General features: G+C 40.5%; 1 protein-coding gene across 2 annotated transcripts in view; it reads left to right on the plus strand.

Annotated features, from left to right (window-relative positions):
* Positions 1 to 20,646, plus strand: part of GLRA1 (glycine receptor alpha 1) — a 102,739-nt gene that overhangs the window by 22,109 nt on the left and 59,984 nt on the right. For both annotated transcript variants that reach the window (XM_006150820.1, XM_006150821.1), the window contains exon 2: positions 15,003 to 15,130. In XM_006150820.1, the coding sequence (XP_006150882.1) occupies positions 15,003 to 15,130 (128 nt within the window). The remainder of the gene's footprint in view (positions 1 to 15,002; positions 15,131 to 20,646) is intronic.

The following is a 20,646-nucleotide window of genomic DNA, read 5'->3' on the forward strand; positions in this document are numbered from 1 at the left end:
CGGAACTAAATGAATACTAATACAGCTACACATTGGCATAGGCAGCCAGTTAAATACAGCTTTCAGTTGTGTTTCTGAAAGCTCAATAACAAGAAAAAAAATGCTCATTTAGCATTTCCAGATTAAAATAAAAACAGATTATAATCTATAAAGGAAAAAAAAAAACTCAAAGAAATTTACCAATATGTTAAGAGTAAGTATCCAAGTAATGGGATTTCCAGGTGGGTTTTATTTTTTTCTTTAAACCTCATTGTATTTGCCAATGTGCATTTATTGCTTTAATCATCAGAGGAAAAATGTTATTTTTTAAAGACTGGAAAGAATCTGGTTTGAGGGCAACCAGCCAGCTTGTGAAGAACAGGTTTTGCCACTGGACAGTTTCCATCTGTGCAGCAGCAATTACTACTCTGTTACCATCAGATCATCTTAATCCTATTGATTGAAATGCCAAAGTAATGCTATTAATTTACTACTTAACAGACAAATTACTAGGAGCACAGCAGAAGAGTCATCTAAGATTACTGTAGTACTCCTCTAGGTGTGAGAATGTGAAAGCTGCCCTGTAGAGTCCAGTGTAAATCACAAAGAAGCCTCTAGAAGTACATGTATTCATCTCCCATCATAGAGCCTAGATCAACTAACTCTTTTGGATTCAAGAGAAAAAAAATCATATTGAATACTTACAATGCTCCACACACTGAAGTAACACCACTGTAAACAAATATTAATTCTTTACAACAAACCTATGAGCAGCAAGTACCACTATTTCCATTTCATAGATGCAGAAATGAAGACTTAAACAGGAAAAGTAACATCCAAGGCCACAAAGCTGAGAAACCGAGCTAGATTTGATGCCATAGGCCATGTGCTTAAGCCTGGAGCATACCTTATTTCTTTGAATCAATCATCTCTTGCTAATGTAGTATCTTATACTTAGTTCAATATGACTTCGAATCATAAGTATTTACACAGGAATCTGTGCTCTATTGTTGAGGAAGCTGATGCTTATTTATAGTAAAGGACTTGCCCAAGAGCATTCAAGGAAGAATCATAACAGATAGAAGTCAAACCCAGGATTTCTGACTCCACATCCATAGCTTGTCCCATTCACTGGTTAGTTTCTCTTTGCAGCAAGACATACAACAAAAGCAGAAGGCAGTGAGACTCAGGCTCCCATTTGGTTCTATGAGCTATGAAGATGTGACCCTGAAGAGTCCTACGGGTGCTGGGTAGAGAGTAAAGAAGCCCCAGAAGAAAAGCAAAGCCCAACAGGATCTTTGAGATTCTTTATTCTGAAACCGGGAAGGGGTGCTAGCCATGAATCTTGCCTTTCCATCATCATCCATCAATCTTCCTTCCATCTCATTAAGTCCCACAAGCTGTCACTGATATTTCTCCTAATTCTTCTAAATAAACATTCCTTACAGAAGGTTGTACTGAGACACAGAAGAGCAGGAACTAAAAACAATACATATTTGAGTTGAGTGAGCTGTTTTAGCAGATTTGAACAGCTGCTCTAAAGCTCATGCCAAAACACCACCTCAATTAGATTCATGCATCAACTCTGTCAACGAGTCACCTTGATTAAGTCAGTTAACCTTCCAAGTTTCAGTTTCCTCATCTGAAAAATAGAAAAGAAAATGGTTTGTGCTTCATAGAGTTGTAAGCATTAGAAAGGTGGCATGAAAAAGTTCTTAGCACTGTGTAAGACACCTAGAAAGTGTTTGATTATTGATAGCCATTGCTATTCTTAATCTCTGAGTCATTTTCCTTATATGCAAAATGTAGACAATAGCTTCTACTGACCATGGTGGCTTGTAATATAGTCATTAATTTGTAACAGGTGATCAATAAATTAAGAGAGATTTTGGCTATAGGCACATGCACTCGCTAGAAAAACAGAGAGAAAGAAACAAGAAATCACTCCCCTGGAAGAATGACCACACCACAATCCTTTCTCCTCCATTCTCCTCTTGGGATTTTGGGCACACACACATGTGCCTGGAGTGTGTTTTAAGCCACCAGGTCCTGGACTCAAACTGCAGTTGATTATGTGGGAGTCCAGCAATGTAACTGTTACACTATCTACTGACCCTGATAAATGTATTTTTATAATGACGAGATAACCTAGTCCCATAATTCTATAACTCATCTACCTATTTCTACCCCACAAGACTTTATAACCTGCTGAGTGAGATAAAGAAGTTCCATTCCACACATAGCTGCAACCCGGACTTTCATCTGAGAGGATTCAGAGGAATCAACAAGGACTATTTAGAAAGTATTATTAGAGCCCCAGAGCTTCCCTAAAACTGTATTTACATACTTCAGCAAAACCCTCCTGACTCACAGAAAAGTGCTCACTTTCTGAAGGCTAGTCATTCAGTTTATTAAATGCTGCTTTAGGTTTTAATCCAAATTGCTCTTTCTACAATTTAAGATAATTTCTTCCTTAGTGCCTAGTGAAGGTTGTTTATTTTAGGAGCATCCTCCTTTGAATGACGTACACATGTGTCAGTCAAGGACCATATATATCCAAGTCCCACTCCTATGAAAACCTCTGCTTTCTAAGGACAAACAGCACTATTTTGCTAATGCATTTCCTGTGGGTACATTGCAACTTGGCTTTTTTTTTTTTAATCATACGTTTGAACTAGTATAGACTTAGAAAAAAAAAATTTTTTTGGAGAGGTTTGTGCTATAGGGCACATGCGCTCACCAGACAGACAGAGAGAGACAGAGAGACAGAAAGCAAGAAATCACTCCCCAAGGGGGATGGCCACACCACAATCCCTTCTCCTCCATTCTCCTCTTGGGATCTTGGGCACACACGCACATGTGCCCAACGTGAGTTTAAGCCACCAGGTCTGGGACTCCAACCGCAGTCAACTACATGGGAGTCCAGCGACATAGCCATTACGCCAGCTGCTGGTCCTGAATTTTTCTTTTCCTCATAGGCCCAGATATTTAAGCACTTATTTGTCCCCACACAGGTTTTCCTTGATTAGTCTGAGAGCTTCCGGGAAGTAAGGGCTATTGTATATTTATATTGAAATAGTTAAGAAAGAAGTCTGTGAGGTCAGGTGAACCTGGATAAGTTATCTATATGATCCTCAGTTTTCTCATCAGTAAAGAAAGAGTAATGATACCCAATTCATAGAGTCATTTTGGGCATCAAATATTACAAATAAAGCTTTGTGTAAGTCCATAGTGTAAAGCTCTTAGCTACTTTGTAACCATTCAGTAAGGGCTAGCTTTTATTATTTTATTATTTATACTGTGCTCTAAAACCCAATACAATCTCACACATAATAGATACTTCATAATTATTTTGAATAAGCAAATAAAATAAGCTAATGCTGTCACAAATGAACGGATTACTTCCAAGTTCCCAGTGAATGAAAAAATTCTTGACTAACCTGAAAAATGAGTTCATTTCCAGTGTTTGAAAAAGGCACAGTGACCTTTGTCATTTACACAACACCTACAGTTAGTAAAAGTGGGTAGTATTTTAAAGAAGAGTGAACTGAGACACAAAAGGGTAAAATGAAAGGCAAGGTGACCCAAAGAAATTCTGATAGAGACAGTTTATTAAATAGTCCAAGAAGGTTTCATCCATCCTCTTACTGTCTTCAGGGGGAATGCACAAATAATCAAGCAGAAAATGTCCCTGAACAAATCTGGAGACCCTTACCCTTACGTTACGGCTCTACTATCCAAGACCCTAAAAATGTCCCTGAACAAATCTGGAGACCCTTATGTTATGGCTCTACTATCCAAGACCCTGAGCAGGTCTTTTAGCCTTTCAATTGAGTCTCGATGTTAACACTTGTCCATGGAGATGCTGTCACATTGCTGGGATGAGGAGAAAAAGCAGTGATGGATTTGGAAGCATCATCTAAATTGAAAATATTGTTTGTGTGAATGTGACTGTCACATTGCTCTCAGCCTGTACTTTCCAATTCTCAGCACTCCAAATTCTCACTTATAATTCCAAAGAGTCATGGAAACATTTATATCATGAACTAGAGTGGCTTTGCAGAGGGACTTAGTAAATCGCCATCAGTTGAAAGAGTCAACAGAGTTTGGTAGTTAATAGTGCATGCTTTAGAAACCAGAAGACTCACAGGCTAGCCAATTATAAACTGCATGATTTTGGCTAAAGTTCTGAAAATTAAAATATAGACTTCCTCATTTATAAAATGGGGATAATGATGTCGATTTAATGGGATTGTTGAGAAGATTTAATATGGTAACATATGTAAAGTATCCAGTGCCTAGTACATACTCAGTGAACGGTACCTATTACTATCATTAGTTAGTATAGTGTCTTTGTCTGCCTACTATTTCTCCTCAATATTTATACTCTCAAGCCTTTGCAACCTTAAATAACTAGTCCTTGCTTATCGATGCAATCTTTTTTCTAAAACTTCTTGTCCTGAGCTCTATTCTCTGCAAAGATGCATTCCTCCAGTGAGATTTATCTGATTAAAAAGAAAGCTGCATTGAAGGTAATGACAGCCGTTTGCTCTCCTACCCAGCTTGTGGGATGCATGCTGATTATGCAGGGCCTGCTAAGAGTTTTTACTCAGGCAAAGTAAACCCCATAGGCTTGATCTTTTATACTCAGGTCTCTGAAGACTTCCCCTGGAGTCCTCACATTGTAACTCATCTGGGGGCCACTTGAAGCCCACAGGCTTATGCCAAGAATTCTTTTACCACGAGACCAGACTGCACAATTATACTGAAACTCAGGGGCACAGGAAAATGTCCTAAAGTGAGACATATAAGAACAGTCAGGGTAAAGTGAGACAGTTGTTATAGAATTGTAGTTAATGACATAAAGGGACAGGAATCTTGGGTTTGTGCATAGATGTGTGTTTCACCCAAGTCAGTGGTTCAAGTCATCTAATGGGAGTTGTGGATGATCCTGAAATCAAAAGGAATTCTTCTATTTCCCCTCCTGAGTTTTGCCCGGAAAACATTATGTATTTTTCCCAGGGCTGACTAATGGTTTAGGGCTTTTTTGACTCTGGCCAAATTATATCACAGAGACTAAATGACTGCACAGCTAAGTTAAGTTTCCCCTGCAATTCCAGATGTATATCATCCATTTAACAAATATCTGTTGAACCCTGACCGTGTTTCAGGTGCTGTACTTCATGAAAACCATGGGATCTTGGGAAATAGCTTGGAAAAAATTCTGCTTTTAGGATAGGTCTTATCTGTATAATACCTTGACTACCTCAGTTCTGAAGGAAGGAAGGTCATAGAGCTGAAGATTGAGCTAGAACCAGGAAAGACCAAGGACTGCCATGATTCTAGCTTTGACACATGCCCATGAGTAAGCAGAAGGGAGAAAAAAAATTTTTTTAATTTTAATGTAAAAAATATAGCATAATTGAAGCAAATATACGGTAGAATGTCAGAGTTGGACAGATCAAGTCTCACATACCTTGTGCCTCAATTTTATCTGTAAAATGGGATCAGACATCCTTACCTCTCAGACTGTTTGGAAGAAAAAATTAGATAAAATATGTGATGTGCATTTTAGAGTGCACCTTAGGGACAGTAGTGCTCAATTAATGTTTCTTGCCACAAACAAGAAAAATAAAAGCAAGGCATTTTGGAAGTAAAACACATGGGAATGGGAAAGGAGAAGGGTGTCTTGTTCCTTAAGATCTCAGGAAGAATTGGACTCAGGACATACTGACTGATAGAGAGATAGAGACTGCCTCTTTGGGAGAATACATTTAATAACCTGTAGGAAATCCTATGCCAGAAAGACTAGTCTGACGAATTTAGGATGCTGTGCAGAGCTAGAACTAAGATGAAGCAAGTGAGGCAAAAAATTTAAGGAGATACTCACTCTCAGGTCCCTGCAAGTGTAAGGCTGGCATTTACGGGGTCCTGAGAATTAGTGCCTCTTTAAATTTTCCTAGGCATCTCATTCACCTTGCTTTCCTACTGGCCTGCTTTGTGAGAATACATAGCACAGAGCAAGAACGTCAGTGGATGGGAGGTTATTCAGAGAAACAGACTGGAATCAACGACAGAGAATATTAAGGGTTCCTAGAGAATGAGATTTCCTTAGGAGTAGGGGTGGAAGCAGATGGAATCTCAAGGTTCCTTCTGACTCCACGAATCTAGGACTTTATCTTGCTGACAAAAAAGAATCATGATCAAATACATGTGCTTCTTACCCAGATAAGGGCTCTTTATAGCAGACAGATATAGCTATGGAAAGTGGGATGGAAAAGGAGAAGGGTGTCTTGTTCCATAAGATCCTAGGGAGAATTGGACTCAGGACTACCAACTGGGACTTTCTACTCCTAGGGGTGCTTAGCAGATCATAAAGTGAGAGTAATAAAATGTCAGGCATTCTTCAGCTAGCCTAAGCCCCTTACAGCAATCACATAAAATCAGAATTGCACAGCTGGCACAGGGAAGCCAGATGTTGATCTGATGATGCAACCCAAGCAGAGCTGAGGGTGACCAGCAGGGGCTATGCTGCATGACAACCCCCAAGTCCTTTGAGGTCAGAGCCAAGGACAAGAAACTGGTTCAGTCCATAAGGCCAGAGAGTTCCAGCCCGTCTCAGCCTCACCTAATCCCAGGAATCAAGAATGCAGAGCTCTCCCTCCCACACTCTTCTTTTCCAAGGATAACCCACAGGCAATGGGGCAGAACAAAGTTTTCTCCCTCAAGTACATAACTTGGACAGTGCCAAATGGGTCTGAAAAAGTACATGGATGATACAACTAAAAAAAACTCTCTATTTTCCCACCTCTTCTGAACCACCATACTAGACCAATTATATCACCTTAGCTGGATGGCAACCTCTTATTATAATTGCTTAAGTACCTAACTGAAACAGTAAACAATTAGAGGACAAAGGGCATTCATCAACAAATGATTATTGATTGCTACTACATGTCAGGTTCCAAATGAGACAGACATAAGCCCTACCCACATGGAGTGCTTTCTCTGGAGGACAGTGACATGTTTATCTGCATCTCCCCCATGGTGCCTTATGCATACAATAAGTATTTAATAAATCATAAGATCATAGACTTTTAGAGCAAGAAGACTTGTAGAAATCACAAAGGCCATCAATCGCTCATACAGTACCACGGCAGAGACTAATTCTTCATGTTACTCTTTCCTGCTGCTTCAGACCCCAGAATCCTTCTCTGAGCAGCTACCACCAGTGAATGACAGTGGCCCTCAAGGTCGGTTGTTTACCATGCCTGGTCTAATCACAAACTCACATTTCATGAATGAAGAAATTGAAGACCATCTATGAAAAAAAAAAAATAGCCCAAGATCATACAGAAAGTTAGAGACTGAGCTTTCAAAGTAGGCACCTGGGTTTCTTACCTTAATGTTCTTTTCCACTATTCCACATTGATCTTTTTAATTGTATATAAAGAAAATGCCCATAGAGGCCATCGGCAGTGCTACAATGGTAATGCAATGTTCTGCAGTGCTGAAGCCAGTCAGGTCCTGTGTTCCCTTCCCAAGGTTTTCCTCTATTTGCCTTATACATACACCTGTGATTCTAGCTGGCTAAGTCTGGGAATGGGTTACAGAGTGAATACCATGTTAGGGGTAACCCCAGTATCCTCGCCAAAAAGTAAATAAAGAGACTTTAAAAAAGAGAAACCTGTAGATGGTGTAATGGTTACATAGTTGGACTCCCATATAGTCAACCATGGTTCAAGTCCCAGACCTGGTGGCTTAAAACTCATGCTGGTTGCATGTGAGTGTATGCCTAAGATCCCAAGAGGAGAATGGAGAAGAGGTCGTGGTGTGGCCATCCTCCCGGGGGGGAGTGATTTCTTGATTTTTGTCTCTCCAGCGAGCACATGTACCCTATAGCAAAAATCTCTCTCTAAAAAAAAAAAAAAGGAAAAAAGGAAAGAAGAAAGAAAATGCTCATGAAAACCTAGGACAGACCTTCAAACAACCTCTGACTAGTTGATCAGGTCCTTTCTCCACAGAATAAACACCAGCTCATTGGATTAGTTCTCTGCTAAGGCAAAGGGAATATTCTGGCTCAAGTCAAGTCAGGGAACAAGCTACCTGGAACCAAAGACACCCACCAAGTGAAGGTCTCTTTGGAAGCCCAACTTCACAAATTTGGCCAGGCCACAATTCAATTTACTATGAAAATGGCGGAGAAATCGGATAGTTTCTTTTTACTGGAGACAGATTGAGAAGGGATCATTTTCTCTCCAGATCCACCATAAGGACATAGAACAGGGTCCAATCTAGCAGCGTGCACCCCATGACTCAAGTATTTCACCCTCATCTCTTATCATTGTCCACTCACTCTCACTCCCCACACCCCATATGTACATTAAACTTCTTTCAGTTCTCCAACTTCTCTCCCACCTCTTCACTTTGCACATACTGTTCCCTCTACTCCCAACACTCTTCCTCCTTTATTTCTCCAGCCAACTCCACACCTAATCTTTAAGATTTATGATAAAAGTCATTTTCTCTACAAACCTTCTTGGAAACTCCTCACCCTCCCAACCAAATGTAGTTCAGTGCGGATTCTCTGCATTCACTGAATTCCTCTATTGTAGTGCTAACTATACCTCAAACACCTCCACTTTCACATTTTTTTCATTCTCTCTCGTTTCTAACTGATGTTCTGTCTCAGTTTGCATCACCAACTTCCTTCAGCCTTCTAGGTCCATCCTCTGGTTATCCTCTTCTACCCTTACCTTGTCCTTCCTCCCCTTCCCCCTCCTGACCTCTTAGACTTCTCCACCCATGGTGAACTGGAGCCATGGAATCTCTTAGGGGGACCCCTCACCCTGCACCTAAAATGGTTCTTGGGGGTGTGATGCCATATATGGCGTAATTGGAATTGTTTCTCCCTGAAATTACTGCAAATCCTAGCTCAATTCACATTCATATTGACAGCTCCACATTGATTCTTTCTTTCCAAATCATGCTGCAACTGGAGAATGAGAATCTGAGCATTGATCTGATCTTTTCTCCGAGTCCTTGAGAAATAGTTTGGCCCACTGGAGGAAAATCTTGAGACCAGATGGGCAAGAACAAATACACAAATTATATTGTCTCTAAGAAGTCCAGAAAAATTCAGATCCCAAGACCAGGTGTATGAAAAAGAAAAAAAGAGGGAACATTTTCAGCTCATAAAATGATAGTTTAGGACTGGAAAGACTCAGAGATTGTCCTAATCTCTTTATTTTTTATCTTGGGAAACTGAGAGCCAGAAAGGGAAGTGACTCACTAGAGGTTGAATAGCCTGCACTTCATTATGTCACCCTGCCTGCCATCCCTCTGTTGAATTCCACTCGTAGACCTTCCCATGATCTCTGCTGTTAGATTCAAAACTGAAGTCCTTTAAGTACCCATGTCTCTAGGTGTGACAAATCTCTTGACTACAGAGTAGAGAGTCTAATGCTCTATTTAGTCAGTACATCTATCACCATAAGCCTTCTCAAAAAAGGACAGAAAAGTTGGTCCCAGAAGACCTCACTGTCTTTCTGAAAATTGCTATTAATCAAATCTGTCTAAACCAAGTCTGATCCACTCATTACATTTTAGTAATCCCCGAAACAATTTGCATCATTTCCAAATACTTTTATAAGGTCAGAAAATCCTAACAACTGAATATTTCTTTCAGATGCATTCTGAGCTTCTCTGTCCAGTAGTTCACAGTCTATAAGTAAATGCTTAGGCTTACCAGGGGTATTGGTTCTAAATATGTATCAAGACCTTCTTGATGCACAGATACACCGATACACAGAGCACAGATTCACTATAGGGAGAGCCGAGTCTTGAAGTAATCCTGTGCAAATTGTACTGTCTAAATATAGACAGAAATGTACAAGGATTACAAGTGCAGGGGCATGGCTATTTTGGCATTAAAATGAAGCCTTTGTATTTGGAAAAGAATTAGATTCTTTTAGACTAGGGCAGTGAGGGATGGAAAATGATTTTAGGTGATTCACATACAATAACATTGAATTATTATTGAACCAATTCTTTCAATTCTTCTCATTATCTCAAGAAGAAAGTCTCAGGTATTAATGTGTCTCTAAGTCCTTTATTTTCTTTTAATTGTATTTTTAACTGTACATATTTATGGGGTACCGTGTGATGTTTTAATACATATGTTCAATGTGTACTGATCAGATTAATTAACATATCCATCACTTCACACATTTATCTTTTTTTTTGTGGTGAGAACATTCAAAATCCTCTCTCCTAGCTATTTTGAAATGCACAAATACATCATTGTTAACCATAGCCACCCTACTGTGCAATCATTTGCTGATCTTCCTCAGCAACTTAGAGCAGGCCTTAGGCCCAGAACCTTGGCAAGCAGCAGCAGATAACTACAATTTTAAGCTCTTCTCTTTTTGTTTGTTTTCATTTTATTTTCTATGACGATTATCTTCTATTATCCCAAGTCATACTAGCTTTCCACTTGTGAGTAGTGAAATATAGAATTCTTTTTTTAAGTGTAAGCTTAAAAGAAGTGATGCAATCTAATAGGGGGAAAGTGAATGATAGTAGAAGTGGTGTGCAAACAGGATAAAAATTATAAAAGTGATACCCAGGAGACCACTGGTCAATGGCACATGGGAGAAGCTGGCCTAGAAAAATCTTAAGTTTTTAATTATTTGTGCTGAGAATCATTTCACAAGACAAAGGATCATTTGGTAATTCAGAATTATTTCTTCTCCATTTTCTCTTTAAATTTTTGCCAGAGGGCATGTGCAATCACCAGAGAAAGACAGGAAGAGAGAGACAGAGGGGAAAGTGAGAAAGCTCTCTCATGAGGCATGTCACACCACAATTCCTTCTCCTCTATCTCTCCCTCCATTTGGAATTTTTCAAACTGCTGAGTCCAAGATTCAAACCTCACAGTAAACCATGTAAGCTCCAGTTGCTTAACAACAAAGCCAAGGGGCCTTGTCTCCATTTTTAAGTGTGGTAAATTTAGAGCTGTATATATAAGTATCACTGGAAATTGGGTACACGTTTTTATCTTGGGGACTTAATAAGATATAACAAGCTCCAGAAACAAAGAGTAATAATGGCAACTTACATGGCTTATACTCTTCACAATCTACAAAAGGCTTTCTTGTAAGGAGCAGCATTTAAATGAGTTAACACATGAAAATTTGAGTTCTAATCCCCTCTCTCATTAAAGTACTGTGTAACCTGAGGCCAATTACTTAATCTTTCAGAGTCTTCAGTCCCTCCAGTTTGACTCAATGCTGAGGTTTTAAGTGAGATAGTGGCCAAGTGACCAGACTGCAAATACTTTGCTTCGGACGTGCAAGTTAGAATAACCAGAGGACTCTTCAGCTTTGGGGAAGATTCCAGTATTAAATGACATGTTATGCTAATAGCAAATGGTAGGGAATAATTTGGGGCAAATTCATTCTCCCACTGTAGTGCCTAATAGGATTCAGGCTTATGAAAAAAGCCTAAGGGCCAAGGGATCGCTTGTGCTCTAGTAACTGCTAGGAGGGAGTACTGTGTTCCCAAATCTTATTATTGGAGAGGAGGGGCATGAGAAAGAACAGGAGCTTATGAAAGCTTCATAACTGCCACTCCTAGAGAGGTTCTAGAATGAATTATAGCAGCAGAGAAGTCGTAAATCACCAGTTGCATGCCTATGATCCCCCCTGCTCATATCAGAGCCAGAGAGCAGCCAGAAGTCTGGTGCTGAATGGAGAAAAGGCTGGGACTATGGTACTAACTGTAGGTGACAGAAGGTATCTGGGAAGATGTCCCAGTCATGTAGGGTCCATGATGCAGCTTGAAGCAGTGTGAGGCTAGAAGCCCCCACACTATCTAGAGTATCTCTAACCTGTTTTACACACACACCATTTCAATTAGAAATATATCTTTATGGCCATTGGCTTAAAGATTGCTCACATACTCACAGAGTATATTTTAAAAACAAACACATGCAAGATCAGCAGGTGGTATGGAGGTTAAGGTGGCTGGATGCCACATGGCCAACAGCCACATGGTTCGAGTCTCAGACCTGGCACCTTGAAAAACACTCCAGGTGCATATGCATGTGTGCCCAAAATCCTAAAAATAGAGGAGAAGGGATTGTGGCATGGCCATCCCCCCTGGTGGAGGTGGATGATTTCTCACTTTCTATCTTTCTCTCTCTCTCTCTCTCTCTCTCTCTCTCTCTCTCTCTCTTTTTCTCTCTCTCTCTCCCTCTCTCTCTCTCTCCCCCTTCCTCCCTCCCTCCAGTGAGCACATGTGCTCTATAGCAAAACTAAAAAAAAAAAAAAAGTAACATACACATCACAGAAATACATCTCTACAAGGCATTTTACATTTCCACACCCTATATCCCAGATATACAAATACCCCACATATACTCAAGAATACCCATACTGAATGCCATGCTTATCAGCATACTTTCACATGAATGTGGTTACTCAAATTTTTGCACATATAAGTCTTAATATCAAAATCCAATACACATCTATAAGCACCGCCATGCACACCTTAATCCCAACACACATCCATCCATTTGTGTATATATATAACACACGTGCATTACACCTAGAAACCTGTCCATATTATACACAAATTCAGCTACATCAGGGTCACACACATAGAAACAGCAAAATGTATTTGTCCTCCATGCTGTTCTTCAAAACTGGCTCTTCAGGATGTGAATAAGGAATCTTTTTTTTTTTTTTTTTGAGAGATTTTTGCTATAGGGCGCGTGCGCTCACCAGACAGACAGAGACAGAGAGACAGAAAGTGAGAAATCACCCCCCAAGGGGGATGGTCACACCGCAATCCCTTCTCCTCCATTCTCCTCTCAGGATCTTGGGCACGCACGCACACGCGCCCGGCGTGAGTTTTAAGCCACCAGGTCCGGGACGCGAACCACGGTAGACTACGTGGGAATCCAGCAACATAGCCATTATGCTAACTGCTGGTTCCCAGGAATCTTCAGATTATGAAGCAAGAGTATCTAAACAATTCTAGAATATCTTCTGAATCTTCAAAGGATTCCAGATTTTATTCAGCATTTTTCATTACTATGTGAAATAGTCCAATTACCTTAAAATTGTTTATCCATATATAAATATTTATGATCAGTTTCTACAAGACAGGATATTTGATTAAAGTGCATATTATTCATTCATTCACTGAGCACCAATTAACTTTGAGACACAATTACAGACACAGTAGGGTATTAAAAGAACAAACCAATAAACAATAAGTAAAATCACCATGATACCTGCTCTTAACAAAAACACAAATAACTATTTTAGCAGGTAACATGGCTCATAGCTTGAGAGGACTTGCGTGAGGTGATATGAAAGGAGAGAGGAACAAGAAAACAAGATGGCTCTCAGGTTCCTAACCTAGAGAGCAGGAATATATTTGTGTTGTCTGGAGAGACTGCTCTAAAGGAACAAGTTTGGAAAGAAATCTGTGGCATTCAGTTAAGATGAATTTGAGGCTCAGGCAGGACATTCAGAAGGACATGCCCTGCAGGTGTTTGTGAATGAGGAAGGGGACTTTGAAGAAATATCCAGGTGAAGATGAAGATTTGACTCATCTATTAGCACAGTTTCAGTTGCAACTAATGAAATCAGTAAAGGAGGTAAGGCAAAGTACAAGAGGCTGAGTATAAGTCCTCCAGGAACACCATGCTCTACTTGACTAGCTCCATGCACTACATGACAAAGCTTCCATCTCACACACATCTCCCTATCCCCATACTTCCTTCACATGTCAGCCCCCCCGTGGATGTCAGGGTTGCACATAGTTCCTAGCTATCTCCTGGGTATAATTTCATGACTAAAAATGCTTGGTTGCCCAAAGCAACCCAAAGAGAAGTTCTTCAACCCTTGAGCATCCAAACCTGACTCTTAGACTAAAATCTCTATGTCTTTGAGAGTTTAAAAGTGAGAGGGGCTGGCAAGTGGCATGGTGGTTAAAGGCGCTGGACTCCCACATGGCCAACCATGGTTCAAGTCTCGGACCTGGTGGCTTGCTTTCTCACTTCCTCTCTCTCTCTCTCTCTGTCTCTCTCTGATCAAACTGGAAAATAATAATGATAATAATAATAAATAAAGTTAAAATAAAATATTTTTATTTAAAAAGTGAGAGGGTCATTGTTCTTAGACATTGGTAATTCACATTGCGGTATGAGTGAGGATCTGAAGCCACGTTGTTGAGTGGGTGCATGAGGAGATGGGGACAATAGGGTGCACAGGATGACAGAAACAGTGTGAAGCATCTCCAGAAGTTTAACTTCAAGTCACCCAACTCTTAATACTATGACATAGCTACCACTGATTTACTCTGGAACATGTCAGTCCCTTCAACTAGCTGGGTCTCAATTTTTCCAATTGAGCATTTTCTAAATTGTATGTTTCATGAGATAGCATCCTGAAAGTACAAGCATATTCACTTGTTAAAAGCTCTGAGGAGACCCAAGGTGAAGATGCCTGATTAAATTTGTGTTCCTGAATGCATTCGACTTTGGCAACTTTTTCTTTTTAATTAATGACTCTGATTCTGAAAAGAAACCTCAGGGAAAGGCTGGATTATTTAATCCCTAAGGTCTTTTCTGGCTATGCTAATCCATGGATTCATGAAGGTGCAAGTATCCAAAGCACAGAACTAGATATATCAAAAGATTAACCCTTTAATCTCAGGGAGATTCAGCTGTCAAGTGTGATTACTGAAAATCACAGAAATGAAACCTGAAAATAGTCAGTGGCATCTCAGCACCAATCAGACACTTGGCTGCCTGCCAGGATCCTATGCTAGCTGATATTTGGGCTGGGTAAACAATTTAGCATTGGCCTTACCTCATTAAGGGCCCATATTACCCATTTTGCAGGCTAAGAACGCTCTAGTCATTCTACAAGGGCTGGGCAAAGTTGGGATCTGATCACAGCATGAAAAAGGGCCATTATTAACCCTTATTTTCCTCTCTCCCTTCTTAGCCTTGCTGCTTCTAAGGAGGCTGAAGCTGCCCGCTCTGCACCCAAACCTATGTCACCCTCGGATTTCTTGGATAAGTTAATGGGAAGAACCTCTGGATATGATGCCAGGATCAGGCCCAATTTTAAAGGTAAAGAAAGCAATTTTTTTTTCAGATGAACAGGGAAATGCTTCCCAGATTATAGAAGCAGGTTATTATTGTATACAAATGGTAAATGCATGACATGGATCTCATGACTCTTTCCTCTACTCAAGGTAGACATTGTTAAGAAACTACCTTCTTTCCTACCAAGCCCAGACAAAGGCCAAAAGAATCCAACTCAACATTTTTTCTAGTTGCCAAGAGTTAGTAAGAGAATTAAAACCTATTTTCTACCTCTGGTATAATCCACAGGATTAGCATGGAATGTGGAAAAATGGGTTTAAATTTTGGCTCATCCACAAACCTATTCTCCAAGCTTGAACAAGCCCTCTCCCTTTCTCTGAGTTCAGTTTTCCTCATCTCTGCAGTGATGGGGCTGGCTATCTCTGCAATTTAAACATATGCTTCATGGAGTTTTAGGGCTTCTATGACTTGCCTAAAAAGGGAGAAACAGGAGACATAATGGGCAAGCCCACTCTTTCTTTTATCAAAATATCTTCACACTTAATTGTTTTACATAGGGGCTTCTAATTTTAAATTCATCTGATGAAAGGTTCCCAGGGAGTCACAAATTTGAAAGTTTCTGTTCTAAATTGGAGTCACAATGTCTAATGTCTTTGAGATTAGATAGGTGACATAAATGCAAGAGGTGAGCCAAGACTAAGGCAATAGGGAATGGAAGAGACTATGGAGAAATAGAGCTACAAGCCCCTGAAGAGGAGGCAGGATCTCCTTAGCTCTGACCTATGGTTTCCCTATGCAAATATGACCCTGCATTGCCAGACCACTCAGTATTCTGAGAAGAGCCAGAAATAGAGACAAATGTGAAACTTCCTAATTCCCAAAGCATGTAAATTTAAGTAAATCATGTTTCAACCCACAAATATGAACTGTAGGTTACTAAATTAAAAATCCCAGTCCAGGTGACCTGAGAAAGTTCTTTCAGCTCTCATAGGCTATGGGATCTTAATAACTATAACAAGAGGAGATAATTCCCCTTCGTTCATGATGCCTTCAAAGACTGTAACCATCTCAAACTTCTGAGCAAAATTCTGCATGAGTAGTCTTAAGGACTCCTTCAGAGCTTATGCACTCTGACCTTACTCCTAGCACTTGCATAAATCCTATTCAAAAGACCTGAAACCAGCCTCTTAATTAATTCTTGACTTCAGATGCCCTTCCTCACTCTTCCTTTTGGCTCAAAACCAAGATAAAACAAGGGTTGTGACAGCTGGTAGCTGCTTCCTAATATTTGCTCACTTTATCCCCTATTCTCGGAGTATTCTCTACACATGGCTGTGCAAATAGAAAATGATCAGGAGAGGTACAGAGGTTTGTGCTTGGGCCCACCTCCTACTCTTGTTCATTCCAAGGCTCCTTCACACCCCTGCATCTTGCTCCTGAGCCCATATATTCTGGAATTATTAGCATAATCTTGGTTTCCCCATCGACAGGTAGGGCAGGACTAAGTTTGCCATCACAGAACACTCAGCCCAAGCCCAGGGTCACCATCTTGAATACCCAGAGGGACCAGGCAGGTATGGTTCATGAATGAAGCAGGATGGGGATAAGAAAAGAAACCCAGAAAACCCAGGGCTCATCTATGGGCAGCCATTACTCAAGTCCTGCCTATGGCTACCAGGTAGGAATATAGGCCCTGGATAGCCAGACCATCCAAAATAAAACTTCAGTCTAGAGTTTATGTGGAATCTTCCACATTGGCAACTAAATTATGTCTTTTAAAATACAACTGACCAAATCAAATATGTCCAAGAACTGATTACAGCCCTTGGTCACCAGGTTGCATCCTCTGACCCTAATGTTGAGACATTCTAGTTCACACACCCCTGGGAGCTCTCCTAGCACTCCATTCTGAGTAGAAGTGCCATGATCTTGCTCTCCTGATAAAAAAAAAAGGAGGGGGGACTCATTCATGGGACCAGCAAATGAGTTACATTGCTGGACTCCCACATAGTTGACCACAGTTCGAGTCCCAGACCTGGTGGCTTAGAACTCACACTGGGTGTGTGTGCATGCGTGCCCAAAATCCTGAGAGGAGAATGGAGAGAAGGGATTGTGGCATGACCATCCCCCCTGGGGGGCGATTTCTCATTTTCGATCTCTCTGAGTGCACACACCCTATAGCCAAACTCTCTCCAAAAAGGGGGGGGGGAGGGGACTCATTCATTTGTTGAATGGAAGTACATCTAGGTTTCATGTTTCAGTTATCCTTTATGTCTATTCTGTACTTGGCACATAGAAAGTGCTCAACAAATTATAAATAAGTGAATGGACAAACAAGTTAACACACACATTAGGGCTTAGATCTATTAAGTGACTCATGAGTCATGCTGTCAAGACCAGACTTTAACCCAGCTACTCTGACTCAATTTTTTTGCCTACTGCTAGTGAGTTATTTATGTGGACATGTGTAAGAAATAAAAGTTTGCCCAGGTTACTGAATCAGGGCTCTCCCCCTCTTCACTCTGAGAACCTTATTCACAATGCTTGGGCCCAAACTACACAGAATTAGATAATCTCTTGGGCCTCTCCCAACACTGCACTGGCTCTAACCCCTTTTACTTCCTCCTGTCTCAAAGTGAGGTGCAGCTTCCCAGAACCTCCCCACCACCAGTAGAGAAGAAGGTCTACTCTCCCTTTCTGGTGAGGGCTGAAATATTGGTAAAGAGAGATCCGCTGTCCCTCAGACCTGAGGTTCCTTTCATGGTAACAGCAAAGCATGAATAAGAGTCTCAAAAGCCTCACACAAACCACAGAGCTCCTACACAGACCATGCAGATCAGGCCCCTCAAGACCCCAATATAGGTCTTCAACAGCTGGGGGAGGCCTGTTTGAAACTCCACGGAGTGATTAATCACTCAGCAGCTTCCCTAAGCACTTGCTCTTGACCCTCCAAAAGAAAAAGGTGCCAGGAACACCATGCACTGTCTGCAGAGCACAATGGCAATGCAAATCAAACGTGGAAGAAGAGAGCACCCAAACTGGATTCTAGTCCTCCCTCTACTTACCTCATATATGTGACACTGCTAAGTCACTGTATCTGGGCATCCATTTCTGTATCTGTAAAATGATCCAGTAGGACTGGCCCTTCCAGCTCTGGTAGTCTGAGTCTTCTCTAAGTCTTTGTGTTTTAAAATGGCTCCTAAAATCAGGTGCACAGTCAAATACAAACACATATACAAAAGCAAAATTAAACTTTAATATTTAATGAAATATATACATTATCCTGCTGCCAAAGGCAGACAGATTGTAATTTTATCAAAGATAATTTAATTTCAGATTTATTTCAATGAACCATACCTCCCCATGGGATCCTTTTGGCTGGCGCCCTCTCACACACATAAATCAGGATCTAATTTATATGAGAGTCACAGTGCCAGACACTTACAGGGCCTGGGTAGGAACCCTGTGCATTTCAAGACATGGGCAGTAACTCTTTGGAGCATCTTAATTATATGAAGCTAAATGAAACAAAACCTGGACCTGAGTCTAAGTGAGAGAAAAAAAAAAAAAAAGAATAAGGCTTTGTTTAGGTGGAAGTGTCAAGGAGACAAATTTCTGCTCAGCATAAGAAAAAACATTTTGTAGCAGACAGAGTTATCCAACTACAGAAACTGCTGCTCAAGATGAAATGAGTCTCCCGTGGCTGGAGGTGTTCAGGCACTCAGCCTTGAGTGGGGAGCTGGTCTACAGCCTGGTCCACAAACCTGGTTGTGCATGAGAATGACCCAGGTAGCTCATTAAACAATAAACTGTGGGCCTACTCCATGGCGCAGTGATAATGCCCTTCTCAAAAGAAGCCAGATCCCACAAGACAACTGCAGTTCAAATCTTAGCCTGATTAGCTTCGCACGTGCCAAGTAACACGTACAAGCGCCCAAGATCTTACAGGCAGGAGGGCTAGAGGAAGTGGGTAGCAGCATAACCAGACCCTGTGAAGGGTGTTTCTCTCTCTCTCTCTCTCTCTCTCTCTCTCTCTCTCTCTCTCACTCTCTCCCCCTCTCATGCACACAGACATCTTCTATCATGAAGGAAGTAAATAAATAAACAGACGGACAGACAGACTCTGGTCTAACCTCCAGAGATTTGGGTTCTCTGAGTATGAGCTGGGCCAAGGAATCTACAGTTTAACAAGATCCCAGGTGATTCTGCTACAGAAAGCCCTGTCTGCACATAAGTTTGGGAAGCAATTGATGGGAAGAAGTTAATGGTGTGACCTTTAAAAAACCTTCTAGCCCTGAAATACTATAACCCTGAAATGTAGATGAATAGCTTCCATCAGATTACTCCAAACCACTAGAACTGAGAATGACAGCCCAGGAAAATTCCATTCAAGGGGAAGGGTATTCCTAGGGTCAAACCGATAGTGTTCAGTGATCACTGTCATATGAAACCCAACGGTTCGGACATTCCCTTAGAGGAAAAACAAATTCTTTCCCCAAGAGTGAGTCTTCTCGTATACACTAAGATTTCTAAAAAGAAGGAAATCTTGGATGAGTTTGAGTAAAATGCTTGAGCTACTTTTTCAAGAGGGACAGAATGGAATGGGACCTAACAGACACAGGATATCAACTTCTTCACACAGTCAGAAAACTTTGGTTCAAGTCTTGGCATCACCACTTGGCAGTTAAATGAGTCCAGGTGAATTGTCAAAACTCTGTGTTCTGTTTGTAAAGCAGGGACAAGCCTGCCCTGCCTACCTCAGTACTTCAGGGCAATCATGAATGTCAGGGACAATGGAGGAGGAAGATGGGACATGGCAGAGGGTGGGGATGGGGAACCTAGGATGGCAAAACAAAAGGCAAGGTATGCAGGACACAAAAATTGGGAAATCATTTGCTGAGAACATGTATGTTGATGTGCTTGATTGAGCCAATGCACAGTGTATTTTGGATGGAAGATTCATATGTGTGTTGTGATGAGAAAAGAAAAAAAAATTTATAATAATAACCATCAACTTTAGACATTATCTAAAAATGTTTATGATTTCTTCATTAAGAAAAGTAAATAAAGTAGCACTCATAAATCCCACTTTTCTTTTCTTTTTGGACAGCTATATCATTATTTTTATATCATCAAGATTTAAAATATTTGTATGTTTTCACTGTAAATATTCTATGCTTCTATGAATCAGTTCTAAAAATAAGTTAAGAAATAGCATTTATATTATTATTTAATATTTTCCACTTCGAAATAGATCAAAATAGTCCTATGTGTGAAACCAGTGCCTTGGAAGAATGAACTTCCAAGGGTCAAGGTTAAACATATTTTTACTTTTCCTCAACTCCATTTATTGCTCTGAGTTAGACCACCTTTAAATTTGCTTTGTATTTGGAGCATGTATGTTTTGTATAGCTATCTTCCCTTTTGTTTCAACTCCTCGGTGTTTCTTTTCTTTTTCTTTCTTTCTTTCTTTCTTTCTTTCTTTCTTTCTTTCTTTCTTTCTTTCTTTCTTTCTTTCTTTCTTTCTTTCTTTCTTTCTT

Source organism: Tupaia chinensis, unplaced genomic scaffold, assembly GCF_000334495.1.
Source record: "Tupaia chinensis unplaced genomic scaffold, TupChi_1.0 Scaffold000301_1, whole genome shotgun sequence".
NCBI classification, from domain to species: Eukaryota; Metazoa; Chordata; class Mammalia; order Scandentia; family Tupaiidae; genus Tupaia; species Tupaia belangeri.